The sequence below is a fragment of the Alosa sapidissima genome, chromosome 3, assembly GCF_018492685.1.
Source record: "Alosa sapidissima isolate fAloSap1 chromosome 3, fAloSap1.pri, whole genome shotgun sequence".
In the NCBI taxonomy this organism is placed as follows: domain Eukaryota; kingdom Metazoa; phylum Chordata; class Actinopteri; order Clupeiformes; family Clupeidae; genus Alosa; species Alosa sapidissima.
The window spans coordinates 1,516,831-1,537,813 of record NC_055959.1 but is presented as its reverse complement, the minus strand read 5'-3'; the positions used below and the strand labels follow the sequence as shown (position 1 = coordinate 1,537,813).

At 41.7% G+C, this 20,983-nt stretch overlaps 2 protein-coding genes across 8 annotated transcripts; one reads left to right on the top strand and one right to left on the bottom strand.

Moving 5' to 3' along the window:
* Positions 1–488: 488 nt before the first annotated feature.
* On the bottom strand, positions 489–3,099 carry LOC121705962 (protein SCO1 homolog, mitochondrial). Its single transcript, XM_042087372.1, has 7 exons — positions 2,870–3,099; positions 2,614–2,730; positions 2,297–2,387; positions 1,945–2,142; positions 1,667–1,759; positions 1,258–1,373; positions 489–1,121 (listed from the first exon to the last, which is right to left on the bottom strand). Exons 1-7 carry the CDS (start codon positions 3,044–3,046, stop codon positions 987–989), a joined length of 927 nt encoding a protein of 308 aa, XP_041943306.1. The 5' UTR covers positions 3,047–3,099; the 3' UTR covers positions 489–986.
* Positions 3,100–8,801: 5,702 nt separating this feature from the next.
* On the top strand, positions 8,802–20,641 carry LOC121705955 (phosphoribosyl pyrophosphate synthase-associated protein 1). Of its 7 annotated transcripts, none has more exons than XM_042087357.1 (13): positions 8,802–8,949; positions 9,276–9,412; positions 9,824–9,876; positions 9,948–10,014; positions 10,238–10,410; positions 10,545–10,660; positions 13,322–13,377; positions 13,588–13,733; positions 14,212–14,229; positions 14,760–14,798; positions 16,649–16,719; positions 17,908–18,054; positions 18,537–20,641. In XM_042087357.1, the coding sequence occupies exons 2-13, from the start codon at positions 9,330–9,332 to the stop codon at positions 18,693–18,695; spliced, it is 1,128 nt and encodes a 375-aa protein (XP_041943291.1). In that variant the 5' UTR covers positions 8,802–8,949; positions 9,276–9,329; the 3' UTR covers positions 18,696–20,641. The 7 variants fall into 7 exon arrangements, with proteins under 7 accessions (XP_041943291.1, XP_041943290.1, XP_041943293.1 ...); XM_042087358.1 differs by having other exon boundaries at positions 8,892–9,024; XM_042087356.1 differs by having other exon boundaries at positions 8,882–9,412.
* The last annotated feature ends 342 nt before the right edge of the window (positions 20,642–20,983 follow it).

Here is a 20,983-nt window from a genome sequence, read left to right as displayed (position 1 = left end):
GGAGTGATGAGCTCAAAGATCATTTGCTAAATGTTATGTGTTAAGTTTGTAAAATCATTGCTGATGCAGTGCATCTGAAATGTCACGACAAGAGAGGTGCTTAACATGAATGTGCCAAAGGAGTTGCCTGGCATACTATAATAACAAGGACATATAACGTATTTGTATTGTAAATGTATTTATTGTTAGAAGTGATAACCCTAGAGAAAATGGTCAGACCTACAGTATATAATGTAGTTGTCTGTTTACAGTCCAACTCTGATAACAAACCAGTGGAGGAAGTGAGAGTAGATGTAATATAGTTTGCCGGTTCGAATCCCAACCAGTAGGCACGGCTGAAGTGCCCTTGAGCAAGGCACCTGGCACCTAACCCCTCACTGCTCCCCGAGCGCTGCTGTTGTTGCAGGCAGCTCACTGCGCCGGGATTAGTGTGTGCTTCACCTCACTGTGTGTTCACTGTGTGCTGAGTGTGTTTCACTAATTCACGGATTGGGATAAATGCTGAGACCAAATTTCCCTCACGGGATCAAAAGAGTATATATACTTATACCTATATCAAAATGTTTCATTACAGGCCAAAGATCGATATGAAAATGTGTTCATAATGTCATACATGGTTGGCAGTGTGTGTAGAATAGAAAGGCAGTGATTTGCTTCACTGTTTAACACACTTAAATTCACAATATCTTTTAATCGAAAAGAAATATTATATTTTAAAGAATGTGGAACAAAAGCAGATGATGGTAAACTCAACAATCAAAAAACTGACTTCTGCAATCAAATGAATATATGTTTAGTTGCTCAAAGACTGTTTCTTTGAGAATTCACAAATATAAAGTATTGCTCATAAATACTTAATCTCTTAGAAAAAAGCAAAAAAAAAAAACCCAGCAACCCCAAGTCCGATCGAGGCACAGCCAGCCTGTGTCCGAATAGCAGTGCATTTTTGAGCCATCATCCAATAAGACAGTGCATGTAGCATAGTACTACTTATTCTGCCGATACTTCCGCATGTGTGATGCAATGGAAGATGAAATCTCCCCACTCTTCTTGTTCTGTCCAAAATACTCCACAAAGTCACCGTCGGGGCCAACCAAGTACATGATAATTGTGTGATCAACCTGTGAGGAGAAAAGGCAAACACAGCAGTTAGGTGTCTAGTCTAATGGATGTCAATTTTCGCACATTTGCACTGGAATGTGGTATTGCGATTTCATGTTACAGCAGGCATTACTGATGTGAAAATCATAAACTCACTATGTAGTCATTATCCTCATCTTTTGGTCCCTGGCTGTAGTACACTCGATAGGCTCGAGAAACCTGATCAACTTGTGCAGTTGCTCCTGTTAGACCAATGAGCTTTGGAGAAAATTCTAGAGACGAAAAAACAGAACAAAACAAAACAAAGATGTATGTTAATTCACAACTACTTTGTGCTGTATTCCAATTCAAGCAACAGTGATTTATATGATTCAGAATGAAACATATTCACTAGCATTATTTTTAATAAAGAAAATCAAAGTCATAATAATGCCAGCAGCACTATACAGGAATATAGTAATTATATAGCACAACATATTTTATACTGAAAACTAAATGTTCAGATGTTCATGTTCATGTTAAGTCACTCAAAATGGCTGAAAATGTTGGTGGGGTTTAAGTGTACCTTTCACATACACTGACATAGCCTCTGCAGTATCTCTCTCTGGATCGATTGTAATGAGGATTGGTGTCAGGTTGGGAAGAGACTTTATCCTGTCTGTGACAAAGTATTCACTCTTTCATGATCCATTCCATAACCTGATTTTATTTTAGTAACTTGTGGTCTATCATAGCTAGAGTTAACAATACATAATGCACCAAGGAACAGACTTCTGAGATTAAATAAACACGTCAAACACAAGCACAATGCAGTGCGCCTCAATAATAAACTAGGTAACTTACCGATTTCATCCACAACCTCAATCATTTTCTCAATTTCATCTGGACAAATGTCTGGACAATGAGTGAAGCCGAAGTAGAGTAGGACCCACTGGCCCAAAAAATCCTCACTCTTGCATGGCTTGTTGTTGTGGTCGATGAGAGAGAATGGACCTCCCAGAGCCGGCTTCCCCAATGACTTTGTCCTTTCTCGCTCTATTGCTGCATAAGGAAATTCAGTTCAGAGCATTCAAAATATTGCCTGAGACCTGAGCTTGAACAGACCAATCATAAATGCACTGATTAAAAATGTAAGCTCTCCATGCCCATTTGTTATAATGTCAATGGATTTGCACAAACTACTAAGGCTGCTTACAGTCTTCTTTTTCTTTCTTGAATATTTTCATGGCTGCAAGCAGAGTTCCACCAATGGCAAATGTTACTACTAAGGATTTCCAAGTCACTGGCTGTAAACAAACAAAACAGGGATAACTGTGAGGAAAAAAATCATTCTACCTATACCCATCTGCCAAGGCGAAATGACAATATTTGTAAAAAGCACGCATGTTCTCTATGTTGGTTTTGCCTCATACAACTTGCCTCAAAAGTAAGCAAGTATAACTTTATAATTTGTGTCCAGTCTACATTTAGTGTCTACACAGACTGTATAACTGTTATCATGCTTGAACGCACCTCAGTCTTCTTGTTACCAGACTTCTTGTCACCAGGTGAGGGCGGTAGAGGCATGGAAGCGAATGTTCTTGTGTTTGGTAATACATATCCTGACGTTCTGCATGTTAATGATGAAATCTAGGAGATGAGCAGACCAAGTCATAATACTATTCAATATCCATTTTTACAAATTCAGTCCATCTTAGATGCAAATGAAGTGCAACCATAATAGCGTGCTAACGTAGCTAACGTTAAATGGCAGAACTGAATGACCTACCGGTTGGTGTGTTCTCAAGAGCGTGATATTGGTACACGCAGAAAGAGTCCGTGGTGTCACATGACATGTGTACCGGCAGACTGTGTGTATTCTGAAGCCTTTCAGTAAAGCAACTGGAGAAAACATCTTCGGTAAACATTTTAGAGCCCGGGCACTGACTGCCACTGCAAGCCTCATTGTAGTGGTGTGCAGTTGCACGGACACAGTTAATGCGGAAGTGAAGCTATTTTACACAACGTGAATCCTCCAGCATACAAACCTCTGATCTGAGGCCGACAAATCCCTGCTTTTCTGCTCACGGATATTCTTACATGTCGAGAGACTGATCCCAGACCAGCTCTCATTCACGGGGGTGCAACTTTGTGTACAAGGAAATGACGTAGCGCAGTGGGAAAGTTTAGGGGATTTTTTTTTGTAAATGTAGCCTACATAAACTGTAAATAAAATATTTTGCGGTAGATTTTTTCTCAAAAATACGGTAGAAGTGCAAAAACCTTGTCATTATAATAGTCTTGTATATAGCTCAAATCGGATTATGTTTTTGTGTTTTTCTATTTTAAATGATTTATTATTATATATCAGTAACATTATTAAGCCTGAGGAATCCTCACAACTTAATTGGATAAATAAATAATATGGTGAAAAGTAACGCTGCGTAAATGAGCCTCTTGCTCATCACGAAGAGGGTCAGAATGTCCTCGGTCACTCCAGTAGAACTGCCACAAGGGACTGGAACTGGAAGGCCAAAATCCAGGTTCACTGGAAGGGGGGGGGGGGGGGGGGCACGCAGAGAGGATGAGGGCAGCCCATAAAGTCCCTAAACTGTAGGTTAACTTTGGTGCACACCCCACCCTCCAGAGGACGGACACTAGCCATGGTGCGCCCCTCTCCCCCCACACCCAACCCTCAAGAGGACGGACACTAGCAATGGTGTGCCCCTCTCCCTTCCCCTTCCTCCAGAGGACGGACACTAGCCATGGTGCGCCCCTCTCTCCCCACACCCCACCCTCAAGAGGACGGACACTAGCCATTGTGAGCCCCTCGCCCCCCACACCCCACCCTCAAGAGGAGGGACACTAGCCATGGTGGGCCCCTCTCTCACCCTATGTATATAGTTTAATGTCTATAGTTTTTTTAGATTAGATTAGATTCAACTTTATTGTCACGTTCTAAAACCTTGCAACTGTGACTAGACATGGTGATGGCTTGCAACAGCTGGCAAGGACGTGCAACATTTAATTCACACCACTGCAACTCTTTCTGCAACGGTTTTGTCTCGTCGCAAATCTTTGGTGTGAATCTGGCCTAATTTGGCATAACTCCTCTCCTAGTTTCTCTCTGCTGGCTAGTAGCCAGAATTAAATTTAAATCTCTCATTTAGGCCTATAGGACACTGACTGGGTCTGCTCCCTGTTATTTTAATTCAATGATTAATACGTACATTGCCTATTGCGGTCTTGTGATGAGCGCCTGTTGTGTCGACCAGTCATAAACGCTAGGTCAGATTCAAGACTCTTTTCCTCAGTGTTTCTATGTTGGTGGAATGAGTTGCCCAGTGCTGTCCGTTCCTGTAGTAGTTGTGGGTCCTTCAAGAGGGTCTAAAGGCATATCTGTTCAACATGCACTTAGTTAATTAAGTGCTTCTTATGCGTTATGGTTCTATAGCATTGTTTATTTTCATTAGGCTGTTGATTGACATTGTTGTTTATTATTGATATTGTCATTAATATAGTCTTACCATGCTATTGTTATATTGTTGATTGAATTGACATTGTTGTTTGTTATTGTTATTCCTCTTAATGTAGTCTGACCAACATTTGAAATTGTTCCCTGTTAAATTTAAGTATTATATTGTTTTATATGTGTGTGTCGCTTTGGACAAAGGTGTCTGCCAAATCCCATAACCACAACCATAACTATATACATGTTCCCTTTTGGACAGCGGCCATAATGGAATTGGAGGATTAAGGGGTCCAGATATACTGGGTCATAAATATAAACATTCCTATGTGTTTCCCATGATCAATTAAGCTGAGAAAGCCATCAAGTTTGTATTTGTAGCTCATGTGGTTCAAAAGTTATAGTCGAAACCCTAGTCGAAACCCTTTTTCGGGCCTCAAGGGTCGTTGGCTCCGGCGCCCTAGCTAAATCATTTCAGTATGACCTGAATTACATCTGTGCCAAATTCGGTGCTTTTAGATGAATTTGCGCAAAATTACCTATTTATGTAGTGTGTATTTATGTATGTGACTGAAGTTACCACTCACTGTCAATAACATGTGCAGAGTAGGCTACCCTACCAGGGTAATGTGTAGAATTCATTCAAACATGTTGATTTGTATTCACATAATTTCTAGGTTGTTGCCTTTTCTATCCAGTAGGTGGCAGTCCAGGATAAGAAATAGCAGTTCAAGAAAATAAACTAAATAGTAGGAACAAAGAAATTAAAGCAGCATAGCCTACAAGTGCAAACGGAAATGTAATGTGTGACGTTATTGGAATGGAAATAAATGTAACCACCTTCTACATACTTTTGGAGACATTTAGTTTCAAGTGTGCAACAAATGTAGTCAATTTATTAAGGGAGTTTGTGGGTTAGTTAGTTTATTCGGTCATAGGGTAGCCTGGGTTCAGCAAAACGTTAGCAAAGTTAATTTTGACAAGGCTGGTGGCTAGCATTATTATCTCGCCTGCCTCCTTCAGTCACAATAGCCAGACTGCATTGGGTCAAATGTCACTATGAAATGCGAGTAATCAGCTTTAAAAAAAATGTAACGCATTATTATTTCTGTAATTAATTAATCGAAATGAACACATTATTTTGACAGCCCTACTTTCAACATAATCTTTTTTATTTTATATACACACACACACACACACATATATATATATATATATATATATGTAAATAACATTGTAATCATTTGTAAAGCACTTTGGGTCAACCCTGTTGCGTAAAATGTGCTATATAAATAAACTGCCCTGACTTTCTCCTGTAACTGTTATCAAAGCAAGTGTACTTTTCTACTGTAGCCTAAGCCAACTGAAGTCACATAGCCTACGATAATTTGTATATTGGCGGACGAAAAGCACGTAACCTATGATAGGCTACGTTTTGAGCTCACCTAATCAAACCATATATTTTCTGAAAGCTTCTGAAGGTTCATGCTCTCTCAATAATTAAATGCTTGTAGTTGTACGACAACAGTTTTCGTTAATAGCCTATATCGTGGTAGCCAACTAACGTTAGTCCTTATTATTAGCCTGTGGAGTCGCTAACTTTAGTTGTCGTTTTGTTTTGGCTGGTGATGCAAGCGATAGGGCCTTGTGTTGGTGCATACGATTCATTAACACCTCTTCAGGAGAGTCTCTTATCTCTTATCTTCTGGGTTCATAGTTAAACAAAAGTATTATATTATATATAATATTATTAATATAAATCATAGCAAACTGACACCAATTTTACACTGCTCGGATGACATCGACGCAGGAAAATAACAGTGTAACCAATTTAAAACTAGGCTTATTTAAACGCAATGACGCAGATTTATTTTAGGCTATAATATTGTCTGAACTTTTCACACTGTCGGTCTGTTTTTCTCATAGGTTTTTCTCTGGTGCGAAAGTAACGCTTTTACCGCGCCATTAAAATGTTAACTGAGGTGCAACGCAACAATCGGCATCTGCATCGAACGTTCGGAACGACCGCTGTTACCAGATATACGGTTTCTGAGATTCTGAGTTTCCATGGGTGGAGTCGGGTGGAGTTTAGCGTGAATATTTATAAACGGAGGTTGACGTGCGCGCGCGCCTAGAGAGCATTCATGAAGCGTGACTCAAATGGAACTGAAAATGTTGGTAAAGAAGCTAGAAGACTACAGCAATTTTAAATCGTTTTTAAATGTTGATATGGGATATTGTGGAAAAACGTGACAATTTCGACGACCACTGGTGGTCGAGTAAGTGTACGATTAGGCAATTTGGCGTCTATGTTTTGATCTTGTGTAGCTTTGACAGGCTAGCCTACTACAGCCTATCAAATTGTCATTACTTTCATTTAGCCCTGTTTAAATGGGCTATTTAGCACTTAAGGTTGTAATGTCAGTGGGACATCATGGTAGATGTCTTGAAAGTGTTAGTACATCATCTGTTTTTGTGTGTGATGTCCAATGAGTTTCGAGGTTTGGTCATGCATGCTTGCCTACACAAACATGTTAGCCTAGTTTGACAAATTTACTTGTGCTGCATTACAATGCCCAGCTAGCTACCTCTGTTGCCAAAAATGCTTTATTGGACATTCTGATATCTTGGAGTCTTGTGAAATAATAAAACTTGTTTTATACAATCATGTTGTTATTGTACCATTAGGGAAGCAGGGCATTAATATGGGCCATGCACTTACAGTATATTGGTTATGTTTATCCATAAAGGTCATAACTGCATTAAGTCAATATGCTTTATTACCTTACAAGTACTGTCTAGCTTTACATGGATGATGCCTTCTGTAAGAGAAGTCCTTCAGATACAGTACACAAGATGAATGGGTATGAATGGCTAATGGTTACAAATTAAGTAGTACTTTACAAGAACCTATGTGCTCAATGAGGATGATGGGGGGGGGGGGGCTATAAGGTAAAGTTCATCAGTCATCAGATTGAGGTGAATGACTACATATGGGCTGATTATAACAGGTAGTAATCTGGCCCTTCAAACCCCAAATTAGTCATGTGATGCATAAAGGACCCCAGAGGAGTTTTTACCTTAAAATAACGTTTCCAAAATCATTTTGAAAGCCCATGAACTCTTAGTTAATGGCATTTTGAGCAGGTCTTATCGCTTTGAAAGTTTACTGTTCAGGTAGGAACAGAGAAACACACCACTCCACTCGTGTATTTGATGCCAGACAGGCTCATATCTTGCTGTTCTATATGCATGCCCATTAATTTACATTTTCGACCAAATCTGCTGTTATGTTCTATTCCCTAAGAATATTAGGCTAACTTGGCCAGACTCCCTCTTACTATGTAAAATTAAAATTGAAAAGAATAAACTGCTCTACAATAGATAGACAGGGCACCCCATTTCTGTCCTGTGAAGGCTGATTACCCAAACTTTATTTTGTATATCCTTATCCTTGCACACAATACTCTGTGGGTTTTTTGGTATGGTAATATATATATTTTTACAACTTTGGCTTGACATCAGTATTAAGCTTAACTCAATGTTTTTTGTCTTGAAGATAAAATGTGATTGCTGCCAGGGCTGGCAGGCCTACCACTGAATGTGTAAACTGGCCTGACACTGAAGGACAGTTTATATGCCCTGGTTGTAAATAACTAATACAATAAATTGTTTTCACAACTTTTTGTGTGTTTAGTTATGTGTAGTAATTCCTATATTATGTCTCAGAATAACATATCACATGTGCATGCGAGCAATGCCAGGATGCCATTTGTTCAGAGTTAGGACACACACAGGCATGTATAACATGCTATTTATTGCACAGACATTTGTGTTGTAGGCTATACAGTGGGTCAATTTGATGTAGGCTATGTTGCTGCCTGGGCTAACATGTCACTACAGATGCACAGAGCCTAGGCTACAATCAAAACGATAAAAAAACATAATAGCCTAGCTAGGCTAAGACTACCATCAAGGCCTACTGTGTAAAAATCGCCAATATCCTTAATGGTAAGCGACCCACTGAATCTGACACAAAGTTTTGTTTGACTGGCTGCGACACAAGATAACAACATTGACGCCAAATTGCATCTAAACTCGAACACAACATAGTCATACTTTCCATTAATAACATATGACAACATCCAAAAACGTGTTAAAAGGCCGTGGTCTTCTACTTTCTTTGACAACATTTTCAGTTCCATTTCATTCACGCTTCAGCAATGGGCGTCTAGGAACTCGCGCACGACATCCTCCGTGCATAAATATTCACGCTAAACTCCGCCCTGGAAACTCAGAATCTCAGAAACCGTATATCTGGTACCACCGCCCCCTGTCCGTCCGGCTGATCCATTCTAGCATCAACCATCCACAATCCCATGCGTGCCTCCAGTCTTGAGGTAACATAGCTACTAACGGCTCTGGTGCTAGTAGTTAGACAATAAACAGATGAACGGCTGTCAACCTATTTGAGGGTATTGTTTGTGTTGACGGACTTACTGTGTCAGCTAATGTGACGTTTTTATAAATCATTTTGCATGTAGTACGTTACGGTTGTATGTTTTATTAGTATTATCCGTTAGCTACCCACGCAGCTAACGTTCGTCTCATCCAGTCATTTTACAAGCTGTTTGCTTATGCTAGCAAGCTAGCTAACATCACTTCAACGGCAGAGAATGGCAGGTTAGCTATCTAGCTAACTAATAACTGTTATTCGTGTATCTAGCACGCTACATTGAAACCCCGGTGTGATCTGTGAAATTCCCATGCCCTGTCAAGTATGAACGTCCCAAAAAGTGGATATCGCGTATTCTCTGCTAACTCCACGGCGGCATGCACGGAGTTAGCCAAGAAAATCACTGAGTAAGTTATTATAAAATCACTGAGTAAGTATGATATGAAACCTGACATTTGTGGCAAATATGAATGCAGCAACAGACCAGCTGAACTGCTTTGCTAGCTACTAGCTAGTTAGCTGTCAGATACATGACATAGGCTTGCAAACACTATTAGCCAACATGTTTTTCAATGACCGGTGTTGCAATATGATTTTTTTCGTGTCTGGGGCAGCTGCTTTCTTTTGCTGTTATTCACTATTGAAATTATGTATCGAAATGTTGGCGGTTATTTGTGTTCATGTTAGTTGACTATCTGGTGAAAAAAATGTTATCGGCACCAACGTTTATAGTGCTGGACAAAATTGGACGTTTTCAAACGTTCAAAGGAATCAGTGACAGTTGTGCAGTAGCCTAACTGATTATGGTTTTCTTTCAGACGGCTTGGAGTTGAGTTGGGGAAATCCGTTGTTTATCAAGAGTCCAACAGAGGTGAGTTTTAACCAAATAAAGCTTTCTCGCTTCTTATTGCGATTATAACAATGCGTCTTTTGCCCTGACAGAGACACGGGTGGATGTGAAGGAGTCTGTGCGAGGTCAAACCATTTTTATCATCCAGACCATTCCCAGGTAGGGACCTAGGTTACCCCAGCAGCAGGTTGTTTTTCATTACAGTCACAGACCCCCCCCCCCAATAACTACAGATCATAAAATGATATTTTTAGCCCTCATCTCTCCTCTCTCCTCCCTCTGCTAGCATATGCTCCTGCAGTGTGGGAAATATGACATATGTTTAGTAGTTTTCCATTGTACACTAGACTTAATTTGCTACTCATCCTCTCTAACCTGTCAGAGATGTCAACACAGCCATTATGGAGCTCCTGGTCATGGCGTATGCCCTCAAGACCTCCTGTGCAAAGAACATCATTGGCGTCATCCCATACTTCCCTTACAGCAAGCAGTGCAAAATGAGAAAGAGGGGCTCTATTGTGTGCAAACTGTTGGCCTCCATGCTTGCCAAAGCAGGTGAGTTTATGTCTTTAAGTCATGTGGTCAGTAACAGCAGCTCATGCCTTTTTCAGGATCAGTTGAATTACACAGCAGCATGCTCTTTTTTCTGGATGAACTAAGAATTAAGTTCCGCCTGTGCTTCAACCCAGGTTTAACTCACATCATCACCATGGACCTCCACCAAAAAGAGATCCAAGGCTTCTTTGGCTTTCCCGTGGACAACTTGCGTGCCTCGCCATTCCTGCTGCAGTACATCCAAGAAGAGGTTAGTAACACCCTGGGGCCTCCTGTACAAAGCTTGCGTAAGCACAAAAATGTTGCGTACGCCATCTTTCACGCACGCGGTCGGATGTATCAAGAGTAAATGAGCGTGAGAATGTACGTTCCTCCCGCGTTTCTCCACGCCATCTGTATGTGTGGCGTATGCACATTTCCAATGTGTACCGTCAGTTGGCGACACTAGAGGCAATGCAGCGCAACAACATTAGGCCTAGTTGATCACGAGTCTAGGCTTTTATTTGCACAGCATATTGTGAAATGTGGGCTTTTAAGAATGATAACATTTCGAAGTAAGCCTATGTTTCTAGATAAATGGGCACGCAATATTCGCAAATACTAAGCTATGCAACAGCCTACATCAATTGTACAATTGTAGTCTTATCAGAGGATATCAAGAATTTAAAGGGAATGTGAAACCTATTTAGAGGCAGCGCCTAGGCCTATATTTAATTTCACAATGGTTGATGACTGGCTTATCAAACATTTTAGATTTTGAAGAGATTTCTTCGAAACCTGTGATGAATGGGGAGCATTTACCAGGCGTTTTAGATAGATAGATAGATAGATAGATAGATAGATACTTAGATACTTTATTGATCCCCAGGGGAAATTCAAGGTCTCAGTAGCATACAGACAACACACACACACATTCACTAACAGCAGAAAAGTAATTAAAAGTATATAATATAAAAACACAACTAAGCAATAAGGACAGTAGAAAGTAGTTTTCACTTCATATCTTCGATAGTTTTCATAGGCTATATGAGACGGGATCATCCAAGTGAATAGCTACTGTATAACCTGACTAATAAGCGCAATTGAAGCTATTTCCCTTAGTATGATTGACTGCATGCTACTTTGACTTTCCTCGAGTAAGTATTCGCATTATTATTGTCACACTTGTGTGCAAACTATTGGAATATGATCCAGCAATCGTAATGTTCTGGCAAGGTGGCCTGGATTAACTTTGTTTATTCTACTTTGGGTGCACGATGCGTGGTCTCTTACTTGGACATGATTGATGTCTTTTTAGTTAATGCAGTTATTTTGTAATGTTCCTTTAGGCCCACAAAATCTCGTTATGTGAACCCTGTCACCTACTTGCAGACTGATCAATGAATCTGCCACGGTCTCTGACTCTAGTAGCCATGGCCACGCTCTGTCACAGCTACTATTTTTTTGTTATTAATTACAGATGATAAAGACGTAAGTTTCTTGCCATTTCATCGGATAAGAGCACTTCTACTTTGCATTTCTGGAAATAAGCTTTTATTTGATGATTTCAATTATTACATTTTGGAGCAGGTTCGAGTACGGATGGATCCACAAATGAGTTCATTCTTATTAATATTGCGGCATAGGCTATTTTGTCTTCGTGGAGGTGTGCCCTCTCGAGTGGCCTTCTAGTTAGCATATTAAAATGAGTGTGATTGAGGGAGGAGAGAGGGTGGAGTTTAATGCTTGTGAATGTGCGCTTAACTTCACGTTAATTGGTATGTACAGTTATGTGCAGAATAATAGCAGTGTGTTTTAAAAAATTGAATAAAGCTCAAAATCCTTAGAATAGCTGTTAATTCCATAATATCAATGCATTGGGAACACTGCACATCCAATTTCAAATCAAAACACCAAAATTGATCAAGTTTGTGTTATACCTTTACAGAAAGTGAAGAAAAAGGAATGTTAGGCTGTTAAAAAAAATAGCAGTGTTTGCATTTTTCTTTACAAACTCAAACATTTATTGTATAAACTGAAAAATGTCTCAAGATTTTGCTTTACTTTGAATCACTGCACTAATATCTAGTTGCATTACCATTATTTCTGAGAATTGCTTCACATCTGTGTTGCATTGAGTCGACCAACTACTGGCAGCTGTGAACAGGTATTCCAGCCCAGGACGATTGAATTACATTCCACAATTCCTCTGCATTTCTGGGTTTTGCCTCAGAAACAGTATTTTGATGTCACCCACAAGTTTTTTATAGGATTGAGGTCTGGGGATCGGGCTGGCCACTCCATAACGTCAATCTTGTTAGTCTGGAACCAAGACTTTGCTCGCTTACTGGTGTGTTTTGGGTCATTGTCTTGTTGAAACACCTATTTCAAAGGCATTGCCTCTTCAGCATAAGACAACATGACCTCTTCAAATATTCTGATGTATTGAAACTGATCCATGATCTCTGGTGTGCGATAAATAGGTCCAACACCACAGTATGAGCAATATCCCCATAACATGAATTGTGCACCACCAAGCTTTATTCAAAACACATTTAAAACGCTATTATTCTGCACATAACTGTACAAAGAAATGTTGTGTGGATTGCTGTGTACGCACAGTTTTATACATTTGAATTTTTTTGTGCGCGCGCTACTTTCCAGATTTTCGCATACAGTACGCAATGTTTTAGTAGGAATTCTTTGTACATGAGGCCCCTGGAGTCTCAGTTGAAGTGTGAATGCTCAGCTGGACACAGCACTCTTGTTTCTTTGTTTGGAAATACCAATTTTATTTGCATACAATATCATTTTAATACATACTGTATGCAAGATTTCCTCAGTGAGGTCTGGCATAAAGTGGACAGCAGGTGGCACCAGTGTTTCATTTTACAGTCGATCTTAACATGAACGCTTTCTGTTCTCTTGACAGATTCCAGACTACAGAAATGCCATCATTGTTGCAAAATCGCCATCTGCAGCCAAAAGGTAACCTGAAACAGCTGTTTGTGCGACCTAAAGCTTCGTCACATGTCTCAGTCCTGTGGTTCATGTTTTTTGCTTCATTTTAGTTATCTCAATGTGAACGTTGTTAGTAAGAGTGTCGTTACGCTGTGCTGTGCTGTGTATGCTGTTTGTGCGGTGCCCGGTAGGCTAGGTGCCCATGTTACCTGTCTGCACTCTCTGCGTTGAACACAGAGCTCAGTCGTACGCCGAGAGGCTCCGTCTCGGCCTGGCTGTCATACACGGGGAGGCCCAGTGTGCCGAGTCAGACATGGCGGATGGACGACACTCACCGCCCTGTGTCCGCAACAGTTCCGGACACCCTGGGCTCGAACTGCCATGTAAGACCACAGCCAGCCCTCTCCCTCCCTTCTTATCTCTCCCTCTTCCTCTCTCTCTCTCTCTTCTCTCTCTCTCTCTCTCTCTCTCTCTGTGTCTCCCCTGCTGACTCTCTCTCTCTCACTTTGTCTATTCATCACACCCTCACATTCCCTCTCTGATTCTTCAGGCCATTGTGAGCTCTCTGTTTCCTTTGTCTACAGTTTCCCGCCATGGTAACAGATGGGAGCTCATTTTAATTCCTTCCTCAGAGGCTCAGTGTATATATTTTTTTTTTAATTTAAGAAAAGGGATACTCAAACGGGTCGCCTTTCTCGGAGGAACCCAGCCGCAAGACCCTCTCTCCGCATTATGTGGTCAGCTGCTGCTCTGTGACCAGTTCTGCCTCTGCCCCTATCTCTTTCTTGCTCTTTCTCTTTCTCTCCTTCCCTCCCCCAGCTACTGTCCTGCCATCCTGTCTTATTTCTGCCTCTGCCACAGACTCCTCCCTAAATGAAGGCAAGATCTTCAAATGGGTTTTTTTGTTCTTCTTGCAATACTAACAGCAATGTACAGAAAGGGACCTATTTTAAGCCCTAACACACTTCTATTTTAAACTACAACACCTTGCCTACCTTAGTACATTTGAGTTTGGTTTGTAAGGTTATGTTTTGACCACTCAATGTAGAAAGTAGAGATGTGTTAACAGCATTTAAGTTTGAATTTTGAATGGATTGCAAGCTGATCTTGAGTGTTCTTTAACCTTGGCACTTGTTTGAGAATGACAATGATAATAGTCAACAGGCATTAGACTGTCAACAAACTTTTATACATGTGTGTTTTTCTTTGTTTTTTTTTCTTTCATTCTTTTGTGATGCAGGACTTGGACAATCCCTATTGGAAACTTGATTTAAAAAGCATCTTTAACTGACTTATAAGCACAGCATGCACTTGAATAAAATGGGTTTCCAAGTCTTGCCATTGCCATTGTATCCAGTCTGCGTTAAGTTTGTGTGTTTTTAACATAGTCTTTTATTTGTTGATAATAGGCAAACAACAAGCGCCGTTCCCTGGCATAGAGCTCCCAAGTACGAACGTTAACTCCCTTTGGCTCTGATCACAGCGGTGACCACCCCATAGTGGTTCCTCAGTGCGTGCATGCCTGGAACGAGGGCTCTCAACACCTGATCCCCAGTCTTCTGAAGTACTCCCTGTCTGCTCCAAAAGTAGACGCCAGACAGCAGTCGATAATGAGCAGTTATCTAGTTTGTTTGTAGTAGTTTACAGGTAGTTTAATTGGTTTGTTTTAAGTTTGATGATCTGCCATGGTAAATTTAGCACACACAAAAAATCATAATAATAAAATATGTGTTTGTGCAGACAGTGGGTAAGTGACCTCAGATAGCTGTGAAATTGTATTGAAAGCCCTTCCTAAAGTGCTTCTGTTTTGACACCCATCAAATCGTTCATCTCTCGAGAAATGAGATCATCACATCATGTCAGTATGCATTTCTTTTTCTCTTTCGTTCTCCAATCCTGGGCTCATCTCGTTGATCAATACATCATGCCCTTTCTTGTCTGTCCTTTGTTCAAATCTGTGCAGTGTCGTTGGATAGCTGGTTATATAACCAAGGCAACAGTGTGGTCTTGGAAACACATTGCCTAAAACAAATCTAGGAATAAAATGCATTTGTATCTTCATAGTGGGGACATCACATTGTCATTGTATTTCATGTAGCTGCAGATTATATATAAATTTGCCAGTATTTCGTACATAACTATATTAGCCTTTTTTTCTCTCGCTTGTCATTTTTATTTTTGACATGTTCTTTTCCCCATTCTTTGCGAGCAGCCTCTAACTTAATCTTGCATCAGGCAGTACAGCCCAACCCAGCTGCTTCCCCTGGCCTGAGGTCTGAGGCCTGGCCGTGCATTTCACCCTCCTTTTTAAGAAAGACAAAATACTAAAGCTGCGCCTTCCCGAAAACAAACTCAAACCATTGCATGGTGACAGCTCTCTGCAAAATGAATATTCTGAAAGGAGGTGGTATCATTATGGACCCGTGTGTGTGTGTGTGGGGGGGGGATGGACCAAAACGAGCTGTTTTTTGACTGGAAGGCATGTGTTTTAGGCATGTGGTTTTTTGACGACATCCTCCTCCTCCTCTTGAGCTTCCCTGTGCTTACAAGCTCGTCCAATCAGCCTCCGGATGTCCAGGCAGGATTGATTGGTGCCCGCTGCTGCTGATGCTGAGTGGGGTGATTGTTCTCCGTTTGTTTGACCGCTGGAGGACAGACCTGCAGTCCCCACAAAAGCACCGAATCCCGACATCAGTGTTATTTTCTCTCCTCTCCCCCTCTCCCTCCTTCCTTCTCTCTCTCTTCCTTTTGTCATTAGTCTTGTCGGTCTTGTTTGAAAGACAAGATTGGGATTTTTGTTTCTTGTGGTTATGCGAGTCTTTGGAATCTGGTCTGGGCAGCCCACCTGTGCCAAACAGACACAAGTGCGATGCAAGCATTGAACTTGTCCTCTCCTCTGATTGGGTGTGATGAGTAGAAGGCAGCCATTTTGATTTTTGCATGGCATGAGCTGCAATGATTTTTGCCCCTTTGAGTGACCTCTTGTAACTGTAGGAAAGGTAAAATGGGAAATGTCTCAAGCCTCATAATAGGGCCAATTAAAACGCGTCACATTTCACAGCTAGCCCGCCATACCCATGCATGACCAGATGAATTTCACTCTGAGCATCGTCTTGCACAGACCTTTGGTGCCCTTGGTAATTTCAGTATTTCTTTCCGTCTCTCTCTTTGTATTTTTCTGAGGGGCATAAACATGAACCCATCTTACCCAGCCTACACTAAGATGATTGTCCTGCTAAAGTCTCCTCTGTGTCCTCTCCCTGGGGTTAATAACAGATTTGTGTTCTCTCCCTCGCAGTAATGATGGCTAAGGAGAAGCCGCCCATCACTGTGGTGGGAGACGTGGGAGGACGCATCGCCATCATAGTTGTAAGTTGTAGTCATTGCTTTCCTTCTCTCCTCCCCGCTTCACTTATTTGAACACAATCATCATCATCATAATAATAATAATAAGTGTATTTTATTTAGCGCCTTTCTCAAACCCAAGGTCGCTTTATACAGTAGAAGGAAAACACAACAACAGACAGACAAACAATAACAATACAATAACAACAACAAAGACAAGCTATGTGTTTAGAGCTATGTGTTGGGTGTGGAGGAGAAGTGATCATTAAACAGAAAGGTCTTGAGATGTGCTTTAAAGATAGGAAGAGCAGGACAGTCACGAAGAGGTTGGGGGAGGAGTTCCAGAGTTTGTGGGCCAAGGCACTGAAGGACCTGCCACCCAGGGTGGAGAGTCTGGTGCAGGGGATAACTAAGAGGTCTTGTGTTGGAGTTCCTTCTTAAGAACTTGACTTTAAAGTGGCGAGTCATTTGGAATGCAACATAACACATTACTAGCGTTACTAGAAGTCATATTCAAGGATGTGTCCTCCTTGGTATTACAGTCAAATCATGAACATGCTAGTTTCACATTTCACATTTTTCTCGAGCAGGATGTGTTTCATTCTTGTGCCTTACAGCGCACTGATGTGGCAAAATGAAGCTGTGCGTAACGAACGCATCAGCACCACATCAGTGCGCTGTGAGGCAGGAGGACCCGTTTGTTTTTTGTTTGTTTTGTTTTTTAAAGCATATTTTAAAGCATATTTTTGGCCTTTTGTTTTGCCATAGGACAGTGAAGAGGCAGACAGGAAGTGAGTGGGGGAGAGAGATGTGGTGGGATCAGGGGACACGGGACTCGAACCCGAATGTGGTATGGGCCATAGATATTAGAAGGCTAGAATACCGCATTGGGCTCCAGAAAGCATGAAAATAGCGCCGCCATCTTGGTGAGGGCAACAATCACTGGAGGCCAATGGAGAAACAGGTGTCTGTGATTGGAAATCAGACAGGTGTCTCTGATTGCCGGCAAGTTATGCCCTTAGAAGGTAAGGTGTTGCCCCCAGCAATATGGCGCCCACGTTAACATATTATGCCACCTAATAGAACTCGACGGCCAATGTGGTATCTAGCTTTCTAATATGTATGGTATGGGCGCTGTAGCCAGTTGTGGCACAGCGCCCCCCCAAGGACTGCATGTTTTAAGGCAGTGCTGCTTTACCTTCATCTCCCCAGGACGACATCATCGATGACGTGGAGGACTTTGTGGCGGCCGCAGACATCCTGAAGGAGCGCGGCGCCTATAAGATCTACATCATGGCCACTCACGGGCTGCTGTCCGCTGATGCGCCCCGGCTCATCGAGGAGTCCCCCATTGATGAGGTGAGACACAGCACAGCACGGTCGATGACCGGCAGGCCAGGAAATTGAGCTTTTAGCTTCCCTGCTTTGCGGTGAAAGAATGCAAGAGTATCAATGTCCAACTGGATCTAGGAGTAATCAGGCATGATATTGCTGCTGTTGTGGTTAGTTGCAGCCCTCAAGCATAAACATTAGCTGAGCTGTGGCAAACATCTTTTTTATGCCCTTGCCAAACCCTGGGGTTCTAATCTGAAGGATATTGTTTTCCTCATGTTATTGTGGAAATGTCTCTGTCTGTTCTTTCCTTCCTTAATATTAATAATATGTCCTCTATTATGCTCCCATTATTACCTAACATTTATGATGATGACCCTGAGAAAGAATCCGTTTGGCTGGCTGTTTTTACGGCCTTTGTTTTCATGCCAGCCTATTAGCCTGCTATGTCATGATTTATCTGTTATGTAATGATCTGACTGTGATGAATATGCTGTGTGGTGTCTCAGGTGGTGGTGACCAACACTGTGCCCCACGAGGTCCAGAAGCTTCAGTGTCCGAAGATCAAGACAGTGGACGTGAGCATGATCCTGGCTGAGGCCATCCGCCGCATCCACAACGGAGAGTCCATGGCCTACCTGTTTCGCAACGTCACCGTGGACGACTAGGGTCCGCCTGAGGTGAGGGTGGGGTGGGAGGGGGTGTGACGGGACTCCCACCAACACCTTCCCCATTTGACCTCTGACCCCCTGCTCCATCAGGTGTAGAAGTGCCAAGTGCTCCCCTCATACCAAACACATTCAAAGCCACACACTTCTATGCATTTACATGGGGGGAAAAGAAAGCACAGTGCAACCATCACAATAAATCAAATTCATAGCAAGGTGTGAAGATTTCATTTAATCAAATAAGCTAAATTCAGGCGACCTGAGAGGGTCCCAGAAGAGCAGGAAGGGAGAATAGAAAACAAAGTATCTAGAATGTCATAGAATGTATTCTAGAATATTCTAGAATGTGTTCTACGATGTCTTTTTTGAGTGTAAGCCATGTAATAAACCTCAGCTTTAGCAGAACCTCAGTTTTAAAAACATGTGACTAAAACATTGACTAGTTTACATATTCAATTTACCAGTCAACCAGCTCTAACCAGAGGCTTTGATAACATGACTCTACAAGCTAAGAGACAGGAAAGCATTTACTTTCTGGCCATGCCATTTAGTACTTTTTGTTTTTTAGCACTTTGCCAGCTAGAACTGACTGGAACCCCACATGAACTGCTGGAGTTCAGGGCAGCACTGTGACTGTGTGACTCATGTCATGAACGTACCCATATATACCAGACTGCCTGCGGTACCGGTCCTTGTACTATTGGTTTTCTTAAAGCAATCATCTGTGTGTAGATGTAACATCTCAGACTTTAGTGCAGTAGCCCTATGAGAATGGGCATACAGTAGAGTGTGCTATGCTCAGTGTAAAAGGCCATAGAACCAGCAGGTCTTACTCATAAGGGGCACCGTGAACATCTTCGCTCTTAACGAGATTCTTTTCAGTGTATTCAATACGGTTTTATTACAGTGACTAACTGGGCAAAACCCACCTTCAGACAGTCTAGCGCTTAGGAGCGTGTGTGCGTGTCACTCTGCAGAGCGTAACCGAGTGCTCCCAGATGCAGTTGACATGGTGCAGCTGCACATGGACTTAACTATGCTCGCTGATTTACCCATACAAACCTTCATGTGGCTTGCCTGATGTTGTGAACCACATGAGTTTTTCTAGTTGTCCGATACCATTGTGTGTCTAGTTTTACGCCGCTATACCGTCCTGACTTGTAGACATTATCATGGTCATTCCTGGCGAACACTACATGGCGTGCCGCTCAGCAGCATAGCAAATGTCCATGATCAGGTTTGGCTTTTGAAGCGATGCAAAGAGGCGTTGTGTTAGACTTTCACTTTTGCCTCGTTTTGTTGCGAGTGACATACTGTTAGCATTGAGTTTTAAGAGCCCTATGCTCAGGGAGATGTTCTTTCTAAAGCCAGAAAACAATCACTCTCAATCAAACAAACAAAACAAAATGTTCTAGAGAGTTCTGTGTTGCTTATCTCGAAGCCTGTGCCTCTTGGTGTTTGTGCAGTTTGCTGTATTGTCTGTTTATGTACTGCTTGTCCTGTGTGTAGCCAATAGTCCGTTTTGAATTTGCCTTCCCTGGTGAACCAGCTATACCGATGTGTTGTGCATCCGTCATTTTGACAGACATGCACGGTAGCAGGCACAGGTCACCCCCCTGCAGATGTGTCTCCGTCTCCATGACCGCAGTTTCTATGCCAACCACTTTTTTCCCCCCTGAGTTTCTGAACTCTGTAGTTCTTTGTGGTTAGTGCAAAAATAAATCCCATGTGTGACCCTCCCACCACCACCACCTACATGTGTACGCTCAGGCACGCATGCACGCACGCACGCACGCACGCACGCACGCACGCACGCACACACACACACACACACACACACACACACACACACACACACACACACACACACACACACACCTTTATTGGTATTACTTGACAACTTGCAAGGCAGTAATATTTTTGTAAATAAATGCAACTTGGCTTGATTTTTCAGATTCCTGTGTCTTTATTGGATTATAGGTTGTGTAAAACAAACAAGCACAAAAATGATCACATATAGTGCCTTTAGGTACAACTTACCTCCACAGTGTGACCAAGTCTGTGTGACTGCAGATTACCTGTCAGAACACCAATGTCATTTTTTTTTTAAAGAGAAACACCTGAGGGCTGAAATACGTAGTGAGGCTACTAGCTTACTCTTAAAGTTGGATAAGCTGGTAACCTCAGTTCCTAGTACATCCCTACACACTATATATATATATATATATATATATAATCACAAATTACATTACACTGTGAAAATGTAATAGTCACCTGAGGGTTGGACT

Excerpts from the sequence above, each read along its gene's own strand:
- LOC121705955 (XM_042087357.1), top strand. The coding sequence starts at position 9,330 with ATGAACGTCCCAAAAAGTGGATATCGCGTATTCTCTGCTAACTCCACG. Across the intron at positions 13,378-13,587 it reads TCGCCATCTGCAGCCAAAAG|AGCTCAGTCGTACGCCGAGA; the intron begins GTAACCTGAAAC and ends CGTTGAACACAG. Across the intron at positions 18,055-18,536 it reads AGGAGTCCCCCATTGATGAG|GTGGTGGTGACCAACACTGT; the intron begins GTGAGACACAGC and ends GTGGTGTCTCAG.
- LOC121705962 (XM_042087372.1), bottom strand. The coding sequence starts at position 3,046 with ATGAGGCTTGCAGTGGCAGTCAGTGCCCGGGCTCTAAAATGTTTACCG. Across the intron at positions 2,731-2,869 it reads TCTTGAGAACACACCAACCG|ATTTCATCATTAACATGCAG; the intron begins GTAGGTCATTCA and ends CTCATCTCCTAG. Across the intron at positions 2,143-2,296 it reads CAAGAAAGAAAAAGAAGACT|CAATAGAGCGAGAAAGGACA; the intron begins GTAAGCAGCCTT and ends TTCCTTATGCAG.